The following is a 24268-nucleotide window of genomic DNA, read 5'->3' as shown; positions in this document are numbered from 1 at the left end:
GGATGCGGTGCAGGTGTGTGCGGTGCAGGGTGGGATGCGGTGCAGGTGTGTGCGGTGCAGGGTGGAATGCTGTGCAGGTGTGTACGGTGCAGGGTGGAATTCTGTGCAGGTGTGTGTGGTGCAGGGTGGGATGCGGTGCAGGTGTGTGCGGTGCAGGGTGGGATGCGGTGCAGGTGTGTGCGGTGCAGGGTGGAATGCTGTGCAGGTGTGTACGGTGCAGGGTGGAATTCTGTGCAGGTGTGTGTGGTGCAGGGTGGGATGCTGTGCATGTGTGTACGGTGCAGGGTGGGATGCGGTGCAGGTGTGTGCGGTGCAGGGTGGGATGCTGTGCAGGTGTGTACGGTGCAGGGTGGGATGATGTGCAGGTGTGTACGGTGCAGGGTGGGATGCTGTGCAGGTGTGTACGGTGCAGGGTGGGATGTGGTGCAGGTGTGTACGGTGCAGGGTGGGATGTGGTGCAGGTGTGTATGGTGCAGGGTGGGATGCGGTGCAGGTGTGTATGGTGCAGGGTGGGATGCTGTGCAGGTGTGTACAGTGCAGGGTGAGATGCTGTGCAGGTGTGTGCGGTGCAGGATGGGATCCGGTGCAGGTGTGTACGGTGCAGGGTGGGATGCTGTGCAGGTGTGTATGGTGCAGGGTGGGATGCTGTGCAGGTGTGTACGGTGTAGGGTGAGATGCTGTGCAGGTGTGTACGGTGCAGGGTAGGATGCTGTGCAGGTGTGTACGGTGTAGGGTGAGATGCTGTGCAGGTGTGTACGATGCAGGGTGGGACGCGGTGCAGGTGTGTACGGTGCAGGGTTGGACGCTGTGCAGGTGTGTACGGTGCAGGGTTGGATGCTGTGCAGGTGTGTGCGGTGTAGGGTGGGATGCTGTGCAGGTGTGTACTGTGCAGGGTGGGATGCGGTGCAGGTGTGTACGGTGCAGGGTGGGATGCGGTGCAGGTGTGTACGGTGCAGGGTGGGATGCTGTGCAGGTGTGTACGGTGCAGGGTGGGATGTGGTGCAGGTGTGTGCAGTGCAGGGTGGGATGCTGTGCAGGTGTGTACGGTGCCAGGTGGGATGCTGTGTAGGTGTGTATGATGCAGGGTGGGATGCTGTGCAGGTGTGCACGGTGCAGGGTGGGATGCTGTGCAGGTGTATACAGTGCAGGGTGGGATGCTGTGCAGGTGTGTGCAGTGCAGGGTGGGATGCTGTGCAGGTGTGTGCGGTGCAGGGTGGGATGCTGTGCAGGTGTGTACGGTGCAGGGTGGGATGCTGTGCAGGTGTGTAAGGTGCAGGGTGGGATGCGGTGCAGGTGTGTACAGTGCAGGGTGGGATGCTGTGCAGGTGTGTACAGTGCAGGGTTGAATGTGGTGCAGGTGTGTACGGTGCAGGGTGGGATGCTGTGCAGCTGTGTACGGTGCAGGGTGGGATGCTGTGCAGGTGTGTACGGTGTAGGGTGGGATGCTGTGCAGGTGTGTGCGGTGCAGGGTGGGATGCTGTGCAGGTGTGTGCGGTGCAGGGTGGGATGCTGTGCAGGTGTGTACGGTGCAGGGTGGGATGCTGTGCAGGTGTGTACGGTGCAGGGTGGGATGCTGTGCAGGTGTGTACGGTGCAGGGTGGGATGCTGTGCAGGTGTGTATGGTGCAGGGTGGGATGCTGTGCAGGTGTGTATGGTGCAGGGTGGGATGCTGTGCAGGTGTGTACAGTGCAGGGTGAGATGCTGTGCAGGTGTGTGCGGTGCAGGATGGGATCCGGTGCAGGTGTGTACGGTGCAGGGTGGGATGCGGTGCAGGTGTGTACGGTGCAGGGTGGGATGCTGTGCAGGTGTGTACGGTGTAGGGTGAGATGCTGTGCAGGTGTGTACGGTGCAGGGTAGGATGCTGTGCAGGTGTGTACGGTGTAGGGTGAGATGCTGTGCAGGTGTGTACGATGCAGGGTGGGACGCGGTGCAGGTGTGTACGGTGCAGGGTTGGATGCTGTGCAGGTGTGTACGGTGCAGGGTTGGATGCTGTGCAGGTGTGTGCGGTGTAGGGTGGGATGCTGTGCAGGTGTGTACTGTGCAGGGTGGGATGCGGTGCAGGTGTGTACGGTGCAGGGTGGGATGCGGTGCAGGTGTGTACGGTGCAGGGTGGGATGCTGTGCAGGTGTGTACGGTGCAGGGTAGGATGCTGTGCAGGTGTGTACTGTGCAGGGTGGGATGCGGTGCAGGTGTGTACGGTGCAGGGTGGGATGCGGTGCAGGTGTGTACGGTGTAGGGTGGGATGCTGTGCAGGTGTGTACTGTGCAGGGTGGGATGCGGTGCAGGTGTGTACGGTGCAGGGTGGGATGCGGTGCAGGTGTGTACGGTGTAGGGTGGGATGCTGTGCAGGTGTGTACGGTGCAGGGTGGGATGTGGTGCAGGTGTGTGCAGTGCAGGGTGGGATGCTGTGCAGGTGTGTACGGTGCCAGGTGGGATGCTGTGTAGGTGTGTATGATGCAGGGTGGGATGCTGTGCAGGTGTGCACGGTGCAGGGTGGGATGCTGTGCAGGTGTGTGCGGTGCAGGGTGGGATGCTGTGCAGGTGTGTACGGTGCAGGGTGGGAAGCTGTGCAGGTGTGTACGGTGCAGGGTGGGATGCTGTGCAGGTGTGTACGGTGCCAGGTGGGATGCTGTGTAGGTGTGTATGATGCAGGGTGGGATGCTGTGCAGGTGTGCACGGTGCAGGGTGGGATGCTGTGCAGGTGTATACAGTGCAGGGTGGAATGCTGTGCAGGTGTGTGCAGTGCAGGGTGGGATGCTGTGCAGGTGTGTGCGGTGCAGGGTGGGATGCTGTGCAGGTGTATACAGTGCAGGGTGGGATGCTGTGCAGGTGTGTGCAGTGCAGGGTGGGATGCTGTGCAGGTGTGTACGGTGCCGGGTTGGATGCGGTGCAGGTGTGTACGGTGCAGGGTGGGATGCGGTGCAGGTGTGTTCAGTGCAGGGTGACATAGTTCAGGTTCACAGTGAAGTATGAGGAAGGATTTTCTTGGTTATGTCAGTTCTCTGTTAGACCCGCCCCGCTGGTTGTTCACATTCCTTTGCTATATTTCCTTGTTATGGCAGGGCACAGGTGCTGAGCTGTTGGAGATTTTGAACACTCTGGACTCTCTGTAGGCTCTGTCTGCACACACTGGACTCTCTGTAGACTCTGCACACTCTGGACTCTCTGTAGGCTCTGTCTGCACACACTGGACTCTCTGTAGACTCTGCACACTCTGGACTCTCTGTAGACTCTGCACACACTGGACTCTCTGTAGGCTCTGTCTGCACACACTGGACTCTCTGTAGGCTCTGTCTGCACACACTGGACTCTCTGTAGACTCTGCACACTCTGGACTCTCTGTAGGCTCTGTCTGCACACACTGGACTCTCTGTAGACTCTGCATGCAATGGACTCTGTGTAGATTTTGAACACACTGTACTCTCTGTAGACTCTGAGCACTCTGGACTGTCTGTAGACCTTGTCTGCACGCAATGGACTCTCTGTAAGCTCTGCACACACTGAACTTTCCTGCTCCCCCAGGATGGGACAGACTGTCTGCAGGAGATGCTGCCAGTGTTGCCCCTGTAGCTGCTGCCACAACACTGAGGACACAGACAGCCCTCCTTCCCCTGTATTTGGCTTTGTCGCTAAACCCTACAAGACAGACACATGGAAGTCTTACCAGACTCACAAACTGGATCCAGACAGTGTGAACAAACCCCTGGCAAGCCTGAAGCAAATCCTAAAGGGTGAGGATAATCCGGCATTTCCAGGGAATGCCATTACCACCATAGCACATTCCAACAGAACACCCACTATCCTCAGTACCTTCTCCCCCCCTGAGGACACCAACCATTCAGAGGAAAAACCCTTCACTCGGCTTCCCCAATCCTCTGAACCCCCGACCAACACTTACACCGTGTCCAAGAGGAAGAAAAGACAGTCTGACTTACAATCACATACCAAGGTGTCCATCTACAGCTACCAGCCACGTTCCGCACAGGACCTAGAGGTCAAGAAGGGCGATGAACTGGAGATCGTTGATGATCGGGGAGAATGGATATGGGCTCGGACCCTCAGGTCTGATGGAGAACCCAAAACTGGATACATCCCAAAGACCATCTTGGCCGATAGCGGGAGCCTGGAGGCTGAGGAGTAAGTCAACCATTAAAGATCTTTTCCTTTGGTCTTCAGGTGGTCAGAGATGTACCAACCTCTGATGCTGCAGATTGTATACTTATTAGCATTATCCTCGGCAGTTGCCAATCAATCTCCTGTCCGTTGAATTTTTCTCAAAGGTATTCTGTTTTATGTTTGTTTTATATCGATTTTTCCACCTAAAATGATTGTTCCTTCCAGGAGATATTGTTTAATCACAGCATTCCATACCTAGGGGAACAATCAGAAAGATCCGGCCAATCTCACTGGCCGAATAGAATAAATAAACTCCACATAAAACTATTTCTTGTAAATTTTGCCTAAAACACTGTCCCAGTTCTGGTTGACTTGAGGAACCTTTGAGTCGGGTTGGATTGTGGGATTGTAATGTGTGTGGACAGATTTCCCTTTACATAGCCCCAATGCTGAACTCACGGATTGCCTCTCTAGCTCCCCCGACATGACGGCACATTGTAGAGTGAAGGGTGCTGAACCTCTAAACAATACACTGGACTTTACAGGCACTAGCTGCAATGGAATGTGAAATGTGTCTACCCTTCCTCACGTTCTGTCCTCATAAGTCTTCTGGCCTCACTGTTCAAGAAAACTCAGCAGAGTATGAGTTTATATTGGTTGTGTTGTGTTATTACACTGGTGAAGTTATTATATTGGTTGGATTGTGTTATTATACGGGTGGTGTTATATTGGTTGGATTGTGTTATTATACTGGTGCTGTAATTATATACACTAGCCAACCCGCGTCGTAGCATACGCCGCATCTATCTATCTAATAGAGTACGTGCCTCAACCTTGAAGCAAGAAGAAGTAGGCTTTCCATGAGAAAATGTATGCGTGCTCAAACACCAAGTTTAACCCTAGCAAGTCTGGCTTTGCAAATCCGGCCTAATTGGCTATTCATGAGGCAATGCTCATGCAAATATGCATTTGCTTTCGCATGCCAAACTATGCAAGGTCCAAAAACCAATACCGCAAAGCGGTCGCCCTGAGGGAATTAGTTCATACTACATTAGCACTATCCAGGAGCGCCACGGGGAGGCTTCCCAATGCCCCCTTTTTATACAACCAGGGGGATCGCGGGGTCCCAGGCTCTCTCGCTGCCTGGGAACCACTGCGGCACCCCGGAGGGGGAGGCTGGGTGGCGCAGCCGACCCTCCCAAGAGTGGCCAGCGCCGGGGAGAGCCGCCCGCACCCACCTCCTAATATTAAAAACAGGCACTTGCCTTAACGTCCATTGCGTTCCGCTACATGCGCATTAATTTTCTCATGGAAAGCATTTTTTGCAGTTGTATCCTTTGGAGACAGGTGGTGGATGGCTTGCTCCGGTGGTGTGAGCCCTGGAGTGAGTTGTCTGCGCCTGTCCTCCCCCCACCCCGGAGTGTTGTATGTGAACCATCCCTGAGCTCTAAAGCTCGGGGTGACCCATGCTTCTCTCCTTTCTCATGTGGTGCCCCCAAGTTAATGTGCATGTAGCAGAACGCAATGGACGTTAAGGTAAGTGCCTCTTTTTAATATTGGGAGGTGGGTGCGGACGGCTCTCCTCGGTGCTGGCCACACTTGGGGGGGGGGGTCGCCTGCACCACCCAGCCTCCCCCTCCGGGGTGCCGCTGTGGCTCCCAGGCAGTGAGAGAGCCTGGGACCCCGCGGTCCCCCCCGGTTGTATAAAAAGGGGGCATTGGGAATCCTCCCCGTGGCGCTCCTGGATAGTGCTAATGTAGCATGTAGCAGGGTGACAGCTTTGCGGTATTGGTTTGTGCATGCATTTGTGTGAGCATTGCCTCATGAATAGCCAATTAGGCCAGATTTGCAAAGCCAGACTTGCTAGGGTAAGGCCTCTTTTCCATGGACTGTCGATAGGCAGTGAAATGCCTCTCAAACTCTCACAACTGCTTACTGCTGCCTGGTAACTGCTCACTGCTGCCTGGTAACTGCTCACTGCTGCCTGGTAACTGCTTGCTGCTGCCTGGTAACTGCCTGTTGCTGCCTGATAACTGCTTGCTGCTGCCTGATAACTGCTTGCTGCTGCCTGGTAACTGCTCACTGCTGCCTGGTAACTGCTTGCTGCTGCCTGGTAACTACTTGTTGCTGCCTGGTATATGCTGACTGCTGCCTGGTAACTGCTTGCTGCTGCCTAGTAACTGCTTGCTGAGCACACAGCTCAACAGTCCGTGGAAAAGAGGCCTTAAACTTGGTGTTTGAGCACGCATACATTTTCTCATGGAAAGTACTTCTTCTTCTTGCTTGAAGGTTGAGGCACTTGGGGCTCGATTCACAAAGCGGTGCAAAGTGTTAGCACCATGGTGAAAAGGCCCTTATCACGCCTAAAGTCACTTTAGGCATGATAAGTAGAAACTCGCGCGAAGTTGCCGCGCGCAAAGTTTTGCGCGCGCAACCGCGCGCGTGCGCGCGCAGCGTCCCCGCTTCGCGCGAAGCTCCCATTAAGCCCTATGGGACTTTGCGCGCGCTCTCACGCGCGAACGCGCGAACGCGCGTACGCGCGGTAACTTCGCGCGAAGAGCAGGAAAAAGCGGTGATAACTCAGTGGTGAAAAGGTCATCACGCCTAAAGTCTTTTAGGCGTGATAACTGGGTTATCACCGCTTTGTGAATCGAGCCCTTAGTCTATTATATATATATATTGGATTGTGTTATTATTATACAGGTGCTGTTATTATATTGGTTGGATTGTGTTATTATACTGGTGCTGTTATTATACTGGTTGGATTGTGTTATACTGGTGCTGTTATTATATTGGTTGGATTGTGTTATTATACTGGTGCTGTTATTATACTGGTTGGATTGTGTTATACTGGTGCTGTTATTATATTGGTTGGATTGTGTTATTATACTGGTGCTGTTATTATATTGGTTGGAGTGTGTTATTATACTGGTGCTGTTATTATATTGGTTGGAGTGTGTTATTATACTGGTGCTGTTATTATATTGATTGGATTGTGTTATACTGGTGCTGTTATTATATTGGTTGGATTGTGTTATTACACTGGTGCTGTTATTATATTGGTTGGAGTGTGTTATTATACTGGTGCTGTTATTATATTGGTTGGATTGTGTTATTATACTGGTGCTGTTATTATATTGGTTGGATTGTGTTATACTGGTGCTGTTATTATATTGGTTGGATTGTGTTATTACACTGGTGCTGTTATTATATTGGTTGGAGTGTGTTATTATACTGGTGCTGTTATTATATTGGTTGGATTGTGTTATTATACTGGTGCTGTTATTATATTAGTTAGATTGTGTTATTATACTGGTGCTGTTATTATATTGGTTGGATTGTGTTATTATACTGGTGCTGTTATTATACTGGTTGGATTGTGTTATACTGGTGCTGTTATTATATTGGTTGGATTGTGTTATTATACTGGTGCTGTTATTATACTGGTTGGATTGTGTTATACTGGTGCTGTTATTATATTGGTTGGATTGTGTTATTATACTGGTGCTGTTATTATATTGGTTGGAGTGTGTTATTATACTGGTGCTGTTATTATATTGGTTGGAGTGTGTTATTATACTGGTGCTGTTATTATATTGGTTGGATTGTGTTATACTGGTGCTGTTATTATATTGGTTGGATTGTGTTATTACACTGGTGCTGTTATTATATTGGTTGGAGTGTGTTATTATACTGGTGCTGTTATTATATTGGTTGGATTGTGTTATTATACTGGTGCTGTTATTATATTGGTTGGATTGTGTTATACTGGTGCTGTTATTATATTGGTTGGATTGTGTTATTACACTGGTGCTGTTATTATATTGGTTGGAGTGTGTTATTATACTGGTGCTGTTATTATATTGGTTGGATTGTGTTATTATACTGGTGCTGTTATTATATTGGTTAGATTGTGTTATTATACTGGTGCTGTTATTATATTGGTTGGATTGTGTTATTATACTGGTGCTGTTATTATATTGGTTGGATTGTGTTATACTGGTGCTGTTATTATATTGGTTGGATTGTGTTATTATACTGGTGCTGTTATTATATTGGTTGGAGTGTGTTATTATACTGGTGCTGTTATTATATTGGTTGGATTGTGTTATTATACTGGTGCTGTTATTATATTGGTTGGATTGTGTTATTATACTGGTGCTGTTATTATATTGGTTGGAGTGTGTTATTATACTGGTGCTGTTATTATATTGGTTGGATTGTGTTATACTGGTGCTGTTATTATATTGGTTGGATTGTGTTATTATACTGGTGCTGTTATTATATTGGTTGGATTGAGTTATTATACTGGTGCTGTTATTATACTGGTTGGATTGTGTTATACTGGTGCTGTTATTATATTGGTTGGATTGTGTTATTATACTGGTGCTGCTATTATATTGGTTGGAGTGTGTTATTATACTGGTGCTGTTATTATATTGGTTGGAGTGTGTTATTATACTGGTGCTGTTATTATATTGGTTGGATTGTGTTATACTGGTGCTGTTATTATATTGGTTGGATTGTGTTATTATACTGGTGCTGTTATTATATTGGTTGGAGTGTGTTATTATACTGGTGCTGTTATTATATTGGTTGGATTGTGTTATTATACTGGTGCTGTTATTATATTGGTTAGATTGTGTTATTTTACTGGTGCTGTTATTATATTGGTTGGGTTGTGTTATTATACTGGTGCTGTTATTATATTGGTTGGATTGTGTTATACTGGTGCTGTTATTATATTGGTTGGATTGTGTTATACTGGTGCTGTTATTATATTGGTTGGATTGTGTTATTATACTGGTGCTGTTATTATATTGGTTGGATTGTGTTATACTGGTGCTGTTATTATATTGGTTGGATTGTGTTATACTGGTGCTGTTATTATATTGGTTGGATTGTGTTATACAGGTGCTGTTATTATATTGGTTGGAGTGTGTTATTATACTGGTGCTGTTATTATATTGGTTGGATTGTGTTATACTGGTGCTGTTATTATATTGGTTGGAGTGTGTTATTATACTGGTGCTGTTATTATATTGGTTGGATTGTGTTATACTGGTGCTGTTATTATATTGGTTGGATTGTGTTATACTGGTGCTGTTATTATATTGGTTGGATTGTGTTATACTGGTGCTGTTATTATATTGGTTGGATTGTGTTATACTGGTGCTGTTATTATATTGGTTGGAGTGTGTTATTATACTGGTGCTGTTATTATATTGGTTGGATTGTGTTATTATACTGGTGCTGTTATTATATTGGTTGGATTGTGTTATACTGGTGCTGTTATTATATTGGTTGGATTGTGTTATTATACTGGTGCTGTTATTATATTGGTTGGATTGTGTTATACTGGTGCTGTTATTATATTGGTTGGATTGTGTTATTATACTGGTGCTGTTATTATATTGGTTGGAGTGTGTTATTATACTCGTGCTGTTATTATATTGGTTGGATTGTGTTATACTGGTGCTGTTATTATATTGGTTGGAATGTGTTATTATACTGGTGCTGTTATTATATTGGTTGGATTGTGTTATTATACTGGTGCTGTTATTATATTGGTTGGATTGTGTTATACTGGTGCTGTTATTATATTGGTTGGATTGTGTTATTATACTGGTGCTGTTATTATATTGGTTGGATTGTGTTATACTGGTGCTGTTATTATATTGGTTGGATTGTGTTATTATACTAGTGCTGTTATTATACTGGTTGGATTGTGTTATTATACTGGTGCTGTTATTATATTGGTTGGAGTGTGTTATTATACTGGTGCTGTTATTATATTGGTTGGATTGTGTTATTATACTGGTGCTGTTATTATATTGGTTGGATTGTGTTATTATACTGGTGCTGTTATTATATTGGTTGGAGTGTGTTATTATACTGGTGCTGTTATTATATTGGTTGGATTGTGTTATTATACTGGTGCTGTTATTATATTGGTTGGATTGTGTTATACTGGTGCTGTTATTATATTGGTTGGATTGTGTTATTATACTGGTGCTGTTATTATATTGGTTGGATTGTGTTATACTGGTGCTGTTATTATATTGGTTGTGTTGTGTTATTATACTGGTGCTGTTATTATATTGGTTGGATTGTGTTATTATACTGGTGCTGCTATTATACTGGTTGGATTGTGTTATACAGGTGCTGTTATTATATTGGTTGGATTGTGTTATTATACTGGTGCTGTTATTATATTGGTTGGACTGTGTTATTATATTGGTGCTGTTATTATATTGGTTGGATTGTGTTATACTGGTGCTGTTATTATATTGGTTGGAGTGTGTTATTATACTGGTGCTGTTATTATATTGGTTGGATTGTGTTATTATACTGGTGCTGTTATTATATTGGTTGGATTGTGTTATACTGGTGCTGTTATTATATTGGTTGGATTGTGTTATATTGGTGCTGTTATTATATTGGTTGGATTGTGTTATTATACTGGTGCTGTTATTATATTGGTTGGATTGTGTTATTATACTGGTGCTGTTATTATATTGGTTGGAGTGTGTTATTATACTGGTGCTGTTATTATATTGGTTGGAGTGTGTTATTATACTGGTGCTGTTATTATATTGGTTGGAGTGTGCTATTATACTGGTGCTGTTATTATATTGGTTGGATTGTGTTATACTGGTGCTGTTATTATATTGGTTGGATTGTGTTATAAAGGTGCTGTTATTATATTGGTTGGATTGTGTTATACTGGTGCTGTTATTATATTGGTTGGATTGTGTTATTATACTGGTGCTGTTATTATACTGGTTGGATTGTGTTATTATACTGGTGCTGTTATTATATTGGTTGGATTGTGTTATTATACTGGTGCTGTAATTATATTGGTTGGATTGTGTTATTATACTGGTGCTGTAATTATATTGGTTGGATTGTGTTGTTATACTGGTGCTGTTATTATATTGGTTGGATTGTGTTATACTGGTGCCGTTATTATATTGGTTGGATTGTGTTATTATACTGGTGCAGTTATTATATTGGTTGGATTGTGTTATACTGGTGCTGTAATTATATTGGTTGGATTGTGTTATTATACTGGTGCTGTTATTATATTGGTTGGATTGTGTTATTATACTGGTGCAATTATTATATTGGTTGGATTGTGTTATTATACTGGTGCTGTAATTATATTGGTTGGATTGTGTTATTATACTGGTGCTGTTATTATATTGGTTGGATTGTGTTATTATACTGGTGCTGTAATTATATTGGTTGGATTGTGTTATTATACTGGTGCTGTTATTATATTGGTTGGATTGTGTTATACTGGTGCTGTTATTATATTGGTTGGATTGTGTTATTATACTGGTGCTGTTATTATACTGGTTGGATTGTGTTATACTGGTGCTGTTATTATATTGGTTGGATTGTGTTATTATACTGGTGCTGTTATTATACTGGTTGGATTGTGTTATACTGGTGCTGTTATTATATTGGTTGGATTGTGTTATTATACTGGTGCTGTTATTATATTGGTTGGAGTGTGTTATTATACTGGTGCTGTTATTATATTGGTTGGAGTGTGTTATTATACTGGTGCTGTTATTATATTGGTTGGATTGTGTTATACTGGTGCTGTTATTATATTGGTTGGATTGTGTTATTACACTGGTGCTGTTATTATATTGGTTGGAGTGTGTTATTATACTGGTGCTGTTATTATATTGGTTGGATTGTGTTATTATACTGGTGCTGTTATTATATTGGTTAGATTGTGTTATTATACTGGTGCTGTTATTATATTGGTTGGATTGTGTTATTATACTGGTGCTGTTATTATATTGGTTGGATTGTGTTATACTGGTGCTGTTATTATATTGGTTGGATTGTGTTATTATACTGGTGCTGTTATTATATTGGTTGGAGTGTGTTATTATACTGGTGCTGTTATTATATTGGTTGGATTGTGTTATTATACTGGTGCTGCTATTATATTGGTTGGAGTGTGTTATTATACTGGTGCTGTTATTATATTGGTTGGAGTGTGTTATTATACTGGTGCTGTTATTATATTGGTTGGATTGTGTTATACTGGTGCTGTTATTATATTGGTTGGATTGTGTTATTATACTGGTGCTGTTATTATATTGGTTGGAGTGTGTTATTATACTGGTGCTGTTATTATATTGGTTGGATTGTGTTATTATACTGGTGCTGTTATTATATTGGTTAGATTGTGTTATTTTACTGGTGCTGTTATTATATTGGTTGGGTTGTGTTATTATACTGGTGCTGTTATTATATTGGTTGGATTGTGTTATACTGGTGCTGTTATTATATTGGTTGGATTGTGTTATACTGGTGCTGTTATTATATTGGTTGGATTGTGTTATTATACTGGTGCTGTTATTATATTGGTTGGATTGTGTTATACTGGTGCTGTTATTATATTGGTTGGATTGTGTTATACTGGTGCTGTTATTATATTGGTTGGATTGTGTTATACAGGTGCTGTTATTATATTGGTTGGAGTGTGTTATTATACTGGTGCTGTTATTATATTGGTTGGATTGTGTTATACTGGTGCTGTTATTATATTGGTTGGAGTGTGTTATTATACTGGTGCTGTTATTATATTGGTTGGATTGTGTTATACTGGTGCTGTTATTATATTGGTTGGATTGTGTTATACTGGTGCTGTTATTATATTGGTTGGATTGTGTTATACTGGTGCTGTTATTATATTGGTTGGATTGTGTTATACTGGTGCTGTTATTATATTGGTTGGAGTGTGTTAATATACTGGTGCTGTTATTATATTGGTTGGATTGTGTTATTATACTGGTGCTGTTATTATATTGGTTGGATTGTGTTATACTGGTGCTGTTATTATATTGGTTGGATTGTGTTATTATACTGGTGCTGTTATTATATTGGTTGGATTGTGTTATACTGGTGCTGTTATTATATTGGTTGGATTGTGTTATTATACTGGTGCTGTTATTATATTGGTTGGAGTGTGTTATTATACTGGTGCTGTTATTATATTGGTTGGATTGTGTTATACTGGTGCTGTTATTATATTGGTTGGAATGTGTTATTATACTGGTGCTGTTATTATATTGGTTGGATTGTGTTATTATACTGGTGCTGTTATTATATTGGTTGGATTGTGTTATACTGGTGCTGTTATTATATTGGTTGGATTGTGTTATTATACTGGTGCTGTTATTATATTGGTTGGATTGTGTTATACTGGTGCTGTTATTATATTGGTTGGATTGTGTTATTATACTAGTGCTGTTATTATACTGGTTGGATTGTGTTATTATACTGGTGCTGTTATTATATTGGTTGGAGTGTGTTATTATACTGGTGCTGTTATTATATTGGTTGGATTGTGTTATTATACTGGTGCTGTTATTATATTGGTTGGATTGTGTTATTATACTGGTGCTGTTATTATATTGGTTGGAGTGTGTTATTATACTGGTGCTGTTATTATATTGGTTGGATTGTGTTATTATACTGGTGCTGTTATTATATTGGTTGGATTGTGTTATACTGGTGCTGTTATTATATTGGTTGGATTGTGTTATTATACTGGTGCTGTTATTATATTGGTTGGATTGTGTTATACTGGTGCTGTTATTATATTGGTTGTGTTGTGTTATTATACTGGTGCTGTTATTATATTGGTTGGATTGTGTTATTATACTGGTGCTGCTATTATACTGGTTGGATTGTGTTATACAGGTGCTGTTATTATATTGGTTGGATTGTGTTATTATACTGGTGCTGTTATTATATTGGTTGGACTGTGTTATTATATTGGTGCTGTTATTATATTGGTTGGATTGTGTTATACTGGTGCTGTTATTATATTGGTTGGAGTGTGTTATTATACTGGTGCTGTTATTATATTGGTTGGATTGTGTTATTATACTGGTGCTGTTATTATATTGGTTGGATTGTGTTATACTGGTGCTGTTATTATATTGGTTGGATTGTGTTATATTGGTGCTGTTATTATATTGGTTGGATTGTGTTATTATACTGGTGCTGTTATTATATTGGTTGGATTGTGTTATTATACTGGTGCTGTTATTATATTGGTTGGAGTGTGTTATTATACTGGTGCTGTTATTATATTGGTTGGAGTGTGTTATTATACTGGTGCTGTTATTATATTGGTTGGAGTGTGCTATTATACTGGTGCTGTTATTATATTGGTTGGATTGTGTTATACTGGTGCTGTTATTATATTGGTTGGATTGTGTTATAAAGGTGCTGTTATTATATTGGTTGGATTGTGTTATACTGGTGCTGTTATTATATTGGTTGGATTGTGTTATTATACTGGTGCTGTTATTATACTGGTTGGATTGTGTTATTATACTGGTGCTGTTATTATATTGGTTGGATTGTGTTATTATACTGGTGCTGTAATTATATTGGTTGGATTGTGTTATTATACTGGTGCTGTAATTATATTGGTTGGATTGTGTTGTTATACTGGTGCTGTTATTATATTGGTTGGATTGTGTTATACTGGTGCCGTTATTATATTGGTTGGATTGTGTTATTATACTGGTGCAGTTATTATATTGGTTGGATTGTGTTATACTGGTGCTGTAATTATATTGGTTGGATTGTGTTATTATACTGGTGCTGTTATTATATTGGTTGGATTGTGTTATTATACTGGTGCAATTATTATATTGGTTGGATTGTGTTATTATACTGGTGCTGTAATTATATTGGTTGGATTGTGTTATTATACTGGTGCTGTTATTATATTGGTTGGATTGTGTTATTATACTGGTGCTGTAATTATATTGGTTGGATTGTGTTATTATACTGGTGCTGTTATTATATTGGTTGGATTGTGTTATACTGGTGCTGTTATTATATTGGTTGGATTGTGTTATTATACTGGTGCAGTTATTATATTGGTTGGATTGTGTAATACTGGTGCTGTTATTATATTGGTTGGATTGTGTTATTATACTGGTGCTGTTATTATATTGGTTGGATTGTGTTATTATACTGGTGCTGTTATTATATTGGTTGGATTGTGTTATTATACTGGTGCTGTTATTATATTGGTTGGATTGTGTTATTATACTGGTGCTGTTATTATATTGGTTGGATTGTGTTATACTGGTGCTGTTATTATATTGGTTGGATTGTGTTATTATACTGGTGCTGTTATTATATTGGTTGGATTGTGTTATTATACTGGTGCTATTATTATATTGGTTGGATTGTGTTATACTGGTGCTGTTATTATATTGGTTGGATTGTGTTATTATACTAGTGCTGTTATTATATTGGTTGGATTGTGTTATACTGGTGCTGTTATTATATTGGTTGGATTGTGTTATACTGGTGCTGTTATTATATTGGTTGGATTGTGTTATTATACAGGTGCTGTTATTATATTGGTTGGATTGTGTTATTATACTGGTGCTGTTATTATATTGGTTGGATTGTGTTATTATACTAGTGCTGTTATTATATTGGTTGGATTGTGTTATTATACTAGTGCTGTTATTATATTGGTTGGATTGTGTTATACTGGTGCTGTTATTATATTGGTTGGATTGTGTTATACTGGTGCTGTTATTATATTGGTTGGATTGTGTTATTATACAGGTGCTGTTATTATATTGGTTGGATTGTGTTATACTGGTGCTGTTATTATATTGGTTGTGTTGTGTTATTATACTGGTGCTGTTATTATATTGGTTGGATTGTGTTATTATACTGGTACTGTTATTATATTGGTTGGATTGTGTTATACTGGTGCTGTTATTATATTGGTTGGATTGTGTTATTATACTGGTGCTGTTATTATATTGGTTGGATTGTGTTATTATACTGGTGCTGTTATTATATTGGTTGGATTGTGTAATACTGGTGCTGTTATTATATTGGTTGGATTGTGTTATTATACTGGTGCTGTTATTATATTGGTTGGATTGTGTTATTATACTGGTGCTGTTATTATATTGGTTGGATTGTGTTATACTGGTGCTGTTATTATATTGGTTGGATTGTGTTATTATACAGGTGCTGTTATTATATTGGTTGGATTGTGTTATTATACTGGTGCTGTTATTATATTGGTTGGATTGTGTTATTATACTAGTGCTGTTATTATATTGGTTGGATTGTGTTATTATACTAGTGCTGTTATTATATTGGTTGGATTGTGTTATACTGGTGCTGTTATTATATTGGTTGGATTGTGTTATACTGGTGCTGTTATTATATTGGTTGGATTGTGTTATTATACAGGTGCTGTTATTATATTGGTTGGATTGTGTTATACTGGTGCTGTTATTATATTGGTTGTGTTGTGTTATTATACTGGTGCTGTTATTATATTGGTTGGATTGTGTTATTATACTGGTACTGTTATTATATTGGTTGGATTGTGTTATACTGGTGCTGTTATTATATTGGTTGGATTGTGTTATTATACTGGTGCTGTTATTATATTGGTTGGATTGTGTTATTATACTGGTGCTGTTATTATATTGGTTGGATTGTGTAATACTGGTGCTGTTATTATATTGGTTGGATTGTGTTATTATACTGGTGCTGTTATTATATTGGTTGGATTGTGTTATACTAGTGCTGTTATTATATTGGTTGGATTGTGTTATACTGGTGCTGTTATTATATTGGTTGGATTGTGTTATTATACTGGTGCTGTTATTATATTGGTTGGATTGTGTTATACTGGTGCTGTTATTATATTGGTTGGATTGTGTTATTATACTGGTGCTGTTATTATATTGGTTGGATTGTGTTATTATACTGGTGCTGTTATTATATTGGTTGGATTGTGTTATTATACTGGTGCTGTTATTATATTGGTTGGATTGTGTTATTATACTGGTGCTGTTATTATATTGGTTGGATTGTGTTATTATACTGGTGCTGTTATTATATTGGTTGGATTGTGTTATTATACAGGTGCTGTTATTATATTGGTTGGATTGTGTTATTATACTGGTGCTGTTATTATATTGGTTGGATTGTGTTATTATACTGGTGCTGTTATTATATTGGTTGGATTGTGTTATTATACTGGTGCTGTTATTATATTGGTTGGATTGTGTTATTATACTGGTGCTGTTATTATATTGGTTGGATTGTGTTATTATACTGGTGCTGTTATTATATTGGTTGGATTGTGTTATTATACTGGTGCTGTTATTATATTGGTTGGATTGTGTTATACTGGTGCTGTTATTATATTGGTTGGATTGTGTTATTATACTGGTGCTGTTATTAAATTGGTTGGATTGTGTTATTATACTGGTGCTGTTATTATATTTGTTGGATTGTGTTATTATACTGGTGCTGTTATTAAATTGGTTGGATTGTGTTATTATACTGGTGCTGTTATTATATTGGTTGGAGTGTGTTATTATACTGGTGCTGTTATTATATTGGTTGGATTGTGTTATTATACTGGTGCTGTTATTATATTGGTTGGATTGTGTTATACTGGTGCTGTTATTATATTGGTTGGATTGTGTTATACTGGTGCTGTTATTATACTGGTTGGATTGTGTTATTATACTGGTGCTGTTATTATATTGGTTGGATTGTGTTATTATACTGGTGCTGTTATTATATTGGTTGGATTGTGTTATTATACTGGTGCTGTTATTATATTGGTTGGATTGTGTTATTATACTGGTGCTGTTATTATATTGGTTGGATTGTGTTATACTGGTGCTGTTATTATATTGGTTGGACTGTGTTATTATACTGGTGCTGTTATAATATTGGTTGGATTGTGTTATACTGGTGCTGTTATTATATTGGTTGGATTGTGTTATACTGGTGCTGTTATTATATTGGTTGGATTGTGTTATTATACTGGTGCTGTTATTATATTGGTTGGATTGTGTTATTATACTGGTGCTGTTATTATATTGGTTGGATTGTGTTATTATACTGGTGCTGTTATTATATTGGTTGGATTGTGTTATACTGGTGCTGTTATTATATTGGTTGGATTGTGTTATTATACTGGTGCTGTTATTATATTGGTTGGATTGTGTTATTATACTGGTGCTGTTATTATATTGGTTGGACTGTGTTATTATACTGGTGCTGTTATTATATTGGTTGGATTGTGTTATACTGGTGCTGTTATTATATTGGTTGGATTGTGTTATTATACTGGTGCTGTTATTATATTGGTTGGATTGTGTTATTATACTGGTGCTGTTATTATATTGGTTGGATTGTGTTATACTGGTGCTGTTATTATATTGGTTGGATTGTGTTATTATACTGGTGCTGTTATTATATTGGTTGGATTGTGTTATACTGGTGCTGTTATTATATTGGTTGGATTGTGTTATTATACTGGTGCTGTTATTATATTGGTTGGATTGTGTTATTATACTGGTGCTGTTATTATATTGGTTGGATTGTGTTATTATACTGGTGCTGTTATTATATTGGTTGGATTGTGTTATACTGGTGCTGTTATTATATTGGTTGGATTGTGTTATACTGGTGCTGTTATTATATTGGTTGGATTGTGTTATTATACTGGTGCTGTTATTATATTGGTTGGATTGTGTTATACTGGTGCTATTATTATATTGGTTGGATTGTGTTATTATACTGGTGCTGTTATTATATTGGTTGGATTGTGTTATACTGGTGCTGTTATTATATTGGTTGGATTGTGTTATACTGGTGCTGTTATTATATTGGTTGGATTGTGTTATATTGGTGCTGTTATTATATTGGTTGGATTGTGTTATTATACTGGTGCTGTTATTATATTGGTTGGATTGTGTTATACTGGTGCTGTTATTATATTGGTTGGATTGTGTTATTATACTGGTGCTGTTATTATATTGGTTGGATTGTGTTATACTGGTGCTGTTATTATATTGGTTGGATTGTGTTATTATACTGGTGCTGTTATTATATTGGTTGGAGTGTGTTATTATACTGGTGCTGTTATTATATTGGTTGGATTGTGTTATACTGGTGCTGTTATTATATTGGTTGGATTGTGTTATTATACTGGTGCTGTTATTATATTGGTTGGATTGTGTTATACTGGTGCTGTTATTATATTGGTTGGATTGTGTTATACTGGTGCTGTTATTATATTGGTTGGATTGTGTTATATTGGTGCTGTTATTATATTGGTTGGATTGTGTTATTATACTGGTGCTGTTATTATATTGGTTGGATTGTGTTATACTGGTGCTGTTATTATATTGGTTGGATTGTGTTATTATACTGGTGCTGTTATTATATTGGTTGGATTGTGTTATTATACTGGTGCTGTTATTATATTGGTTGGATTGTGTTATACTGGTGCTGTTATTATATTGGTTGGAGTGTGTTATACTGGTGCTGTTATTATATTGGTTGGATTGTGTTATTATACTGGTGCTGTTATTATATTGGTTGGATTGTGTTATTATACTGCTGCTGTTATTATATTGGTTGGATTGTGTTATACTGGTGCTGTTATTATATTGGTTGGATTGTGTTATTATACTGGTGCTGTTTAGAGTTGGGCCGAACCTCCGATTTTAGGTTCGCGAACCGGGTTCGCGAACTTCCGCGGAAGGTTCGGTTCGCGTTAAAGTTCGCGAACCGCAATAGACTTCAATGGGGATGCGAACTTTGAAAAAAAAAAATAATTATGCTGGCCACAAAAGTGATGGAAAAGATGTTTCAAGGGGTCTAACACCTGGAGGGGGGCAAGGCGGAGTGGGATAGACGCCAAAAGTCCCGGGAAAAATCTGGATTTGACGCAAAGCAGCGTTTAAGGGCAGAAATCATATTGAATGCTAAATGACAGGCCTAAAGTGCTTTAAAACATCTTGCATGTGTATACATCAATCAGGTAGTGTAATTAAGGTACTGCTTCACACTGACACACCGAACTGTTCACTGAACAGAACAGGTATGCAGTGGCGGGTTCACTAAACAGGTATACAGTGGCGGGTCCACTGAACAGAACAGGTATGCAGTGGCGGGTCCACTGAACAGAACAGGTATGAAGTGGTGGGTTCACAGAACAGGTATGCAGTGGTGGGTTCACAGAACAGGTATGCAGTGGCAGGATCACTGAACAGGTATGCAGTGGTGGGTGGGTTCAGAGAACAGGTATGCAGTGGCAGGATCACTGAACAGGTATGCAGTGGTGGGTGGGTTCACAGAACAGGTATGCAGTGGTGGGTTCACAGAACAGGTATGCAGTGGCAGGATCACTGAACAGGTATGCAGTGGTGGGTGGGTTCACAGAACAGGTATGCAGTGGCAGGATCACTGAACAGGTATGCAGTGGTGGGTGGGTTCACAGAACAGGTATGCAGTGGCAGGATCACTGAACAGGTATGCAGTGGTGGGTGGGTTCACAGAAGAGGTATGCAGTGGTGGGTTCACAGAACAGGTATGCAGTGGCAGGATCACTGAACAGGTATGCAGTGGTGGGTGGGTTCACAGAACAGGTATGCAGTGGCAGGATCACTGAACAGGTATGCAGTGGTGGGTGGGTTCACAAAACAGGTATGCAGTGGTGGGTTCACAGAACAGGTATGCAGTGGCAGGATCACTGAACAGGTATGCAGTGGTGGGTGGGTTCACAGAACAGGTATGCAGTGGTGGGTTCACAGAACAGGTATGCAGTGGCAGGATCACTGAACAGGTATGCAGTGGTGGGTGGGTTCACAGAACAGGTATGCAGTGGTGGGTTCACAGAACAGGTATGCAGTGGCAGGATCACTGAACAGGTATGCAGTGGTGGGTGGGTTCACAGAACAGGTATGCAGTGGCAGGATCACAGAACAGGTATGCAGTGGTGGGTGGGTTCACAGAACAGGTATGCAGTGGCAGGATCACTGAACAGGTATGCAGTGGTGGGTGGGTTCACAGAACAGGTATGCAGTGGTGGGTTCACAGAACAGGTATGCAGTGGCAGGATCACTGAACAGGTATGCAGTGGTGGGTGGGTTCACAGAACAGGTATGCAGTGGCAGGATCACAGAACAGGTATGCAGTGGTGGGTGGGTTCACAGAACAGGTATGCAGTGGCAGGATCACTGAACAGGTATGCAGTGGTGGGTGGGTTCACAGAACAGGAATGCAGTGGCAGGATCACTGAACAGGTATGCAGTGGTGGGTGGGTTCACAGAACAGGTATGCAGTGGCAGGATCACTGAACAGGTATGCAGCCAGGAAAAGCTAAGCCTAACTAATCTTTCCCTATGAGAGACAGACAGCAGCTCGCCCTACTCTCTCTAATGCAGGCACACGAGTGGCCGTAATGGCCGCCGCTGCCTGCCTTATATAAGGGGGGTGGGACTCCAGGGGCTAGTGTAGCCTAATTGGCTACACTGGGCCTGCTGACTGTGATGTAGAGGGTCAAAGTTGACCCTCATAGTGCATTGTGGGGCGAACCGAACTTCCGGAAACGTTCGCCTGCGGGAGGCGAACGCGAACCACCGAAGTTCGCCGGGAACCGTTCGCCGGCGAACCGTTCGGCCCATCTCTAGTGCTGTTATTATATTGGTTGGATTGTGTTATTATACTGGTGCTGTTATTATATTGGTTGGAGTGTGTTATACTGGTGCTGTTATTATATTGGTTGGATTGTGTTATTATACTGGTGCTGTTATTATATTGGTTGGATTGTGTTATACTGGTGCTGTTATTATATTGGTTGGATTGTGTTATACTGGTGCTGTTATTATATTGGTTGGATTGTGTTATACTGGTGCTGTTATTATATTGGTTGGATTGTGTTATACTGGTGCTGTAATTATATTGGTTGGATTGTGTTATTATACTGGTGCTGTTATTATATTGGTTGGATTGTGTTATACTGGTGCTGTTATTATATTGGTTGGATTGTGTTATACTGGTGCTGTTATTATATTGGTTGGATTGTGTTATACTGGTGCTGTTATTATATTGGTTGGATTGTGTTATACAGGTGCTGTTATTATATTGGTTGGATTGTGTTATTATACTGGTGCTGTTATTATATTGGTTGGATTGTGTTATTATACTGGTGCTGTAATTATATTGGTTGGATTGTGTTATTATACTGGTGCTATTATTATATTGGTTGGATTGTGTTATTATACTGGTGCTGTTATTATATTGGTTGGGTTGTGTTATTATACTGGTGCTGTTATTATATTGGTTGGATTGTGTTATTATACTGGTGCTGTTATTATATTGGTTGGATTGTGTTATTATACTGGTGCTGTTATTATATTGGTTGGATTGTGTTATACTGGTGCTGTTATTATATTGGTTGGATTGTGTTATTATACTGGTGCTGTTATTATATTGGTTGGATTGTGTTATTATACTGGTGCTGTTATTATATTGGTTGGATTGTGTTATTATACTGGTGCTGTTATTATATTGGTTGGATTGTGTTATTATACTGGTGCTGTTATTATATTGGTTGGATTGTGTTATACTGGTGCTGTAATTATATTCGTTGGATTGTGTTATACTGGTGCTGTTATTATATTGGTTGGATTGTGTTATACTGGTGCTGTTATTATATTGGTTGGATTGTGTTATTATACTGGTGCTGTTATTATATTGGTTGGATTGTGTTATACTGGTGCTGTTATTATATTGGTTGGATTGTGTTATACTGGTGCTGTTATTATATTGGTTGGATTGTGTTATACTGGTGCTGTTATTATATTGGTTGGATTGTGTTATTATACTGGTACTGTTATTATATTGGTTGGATTGTGTTATACTGGTGCTGTTATTATATTGGTTGGATTGTGTAATACTGGTGCTGTTATTATATTGGTTGGATTGTGTTATTATACTGGTACTGTTATTATATTGGTTGGATTGTGTTATACTGGTGCTGTTATTATATTGGTTAGATTGTGTTATTATACTGGTGCTGTTATTATATTGGTTGGATTGTGTTATTATACTGGTGCTGTTATTATATTGGTTGGATTGTGTTATACTGGTGCTGTTATTATATTGGTTGGATTGTGTTATTATACTGGTGCTGTTATTATATTGGTTGGAGTGTGTTATTATACTGGTGCTGTTATTATATTGGTTGGATTGTGTTATACAGGTGCTGTTATTATATTGGTTGGATTGTGTTATTATACTGGTGCTATTATTATATTGGTTGGATTGTGTTATTATACTGGTGCTGTTATTATATTGGTTGGGTTGTGTTATTATACTGGTGCTGTTATTATATTGGTTGGATTGTGTTATTATACTGGTGCTGTAATTATATTGGTTGGATTGTGTTATTATACTGGTGCTGTAATTATATTGGTTGGATTGTGTTATACTGGTGCTGTAATTATATTGGTTGGATTGTGTTATACTGGTGCTGTTATTATATTGGTTGGATTGTGTTATACTGGTGCTGTTATTATATTGGTTGGATTGTGTTATTATACTGGTGCTGTTATTATATTGGTTGGATTGTGTTATACTGGTGCTGTTATTATATTGGTTGGATTGTGTTATACTGGTGCTGTTATTATATTGGTTGGATTGTGTAATACTGGTGCTGTTATTATATTGGTTGGATTGTGTTATTATACTGGTGCTGTTATTATATTGGTTGGAGTGTGTTATTATACTGGTGCTGTTATTATATTGGTTGGATTGTGTTATTATACTGGTGCTGTAATTATATTGGTTGGATTGTGTTATTATACTGGTGCTATTATTATATTGGTTGGATTGTGTTATTATACTGGTGCTGTTATTATATTGGTTGGGTTGTGTTATTATACTGGTGCTGTTATTATATTGGTTGGAGTGTGTTATTATACTGGTGCTGTTATTATATTGGTTGGATTGTGTTATTATACTGGTGCTGTTATTATATTGGTTGGATTGTGTTATACTGGTGCTGTTATTATATTGGTTGGATTGTGTTATTATACTGGTGCTGTTATTATATTGGTTGGAGTGTGTTATTATACTGGTGCTGTTATTATATTGGTTGGATTGTGTTATACTGGTGCTGTTATTATATTGGTTGGATTGTGTTATTATACTGGTGCTGTTATTATATTGGTTGGAGTGTGTTATTATACTGGTGCTGTTATTATATTGGTTGGATTGTGTTATTATACTGGTGCTGTTATTA

The 24268-nt window shown here is 40.2% G+C and overlaps 1 protein-coding gene across 2 annotated transcripts in view; it reads left to right on the top strand.

Annotated features, from left to right (window-relative positions):
- The window catches only part of LOC137571115 (tyrosine-protein kinase-like), a 188617-nt gene that overhangs the window by 34182 nt on the left and 130167 nt on the right, over window positions 1-24268 (top strand). Inside the window, exon 1 of one of the 2 annotated variants that reach the window (XM_068279819.1) lies at window positions 3066-4137. The exons of the other annotated variant lie outside the window; for it this stretch is intronic. Coding sequence (XP_068135920.1) covers window positions 3524-4137 — 614 coding nt within the window. The 5' untranslated portion in view covers window positions 3066-3523. Of the gene's footprint in view, window positions 1-3065; window positions 4138-24268 lie in introns of those variants that run through there. 2 annotated transcript variants of the gene reach the window in all.

The sequence above is a fragment of the Hyperolius riggenbachi genome, chromosome 4 (assembly GCF_040937935.1).
Source record: "Hyperolius riggenbachi isolate aHypRig1 chromosome 4, aHypRig1.pri, whole genome shotgun sequence".
Taxonomy (NCBI): domain Eukaryota; kingdom Metazoa; phylum Chordata; class Amphibia; order Anura; family Hyperoliidae; genus Hyperolius; species Hyperolius riggenbachi.
This window is presented reverse-complemented; position numbering and strand designations above follow the sequence as displayed.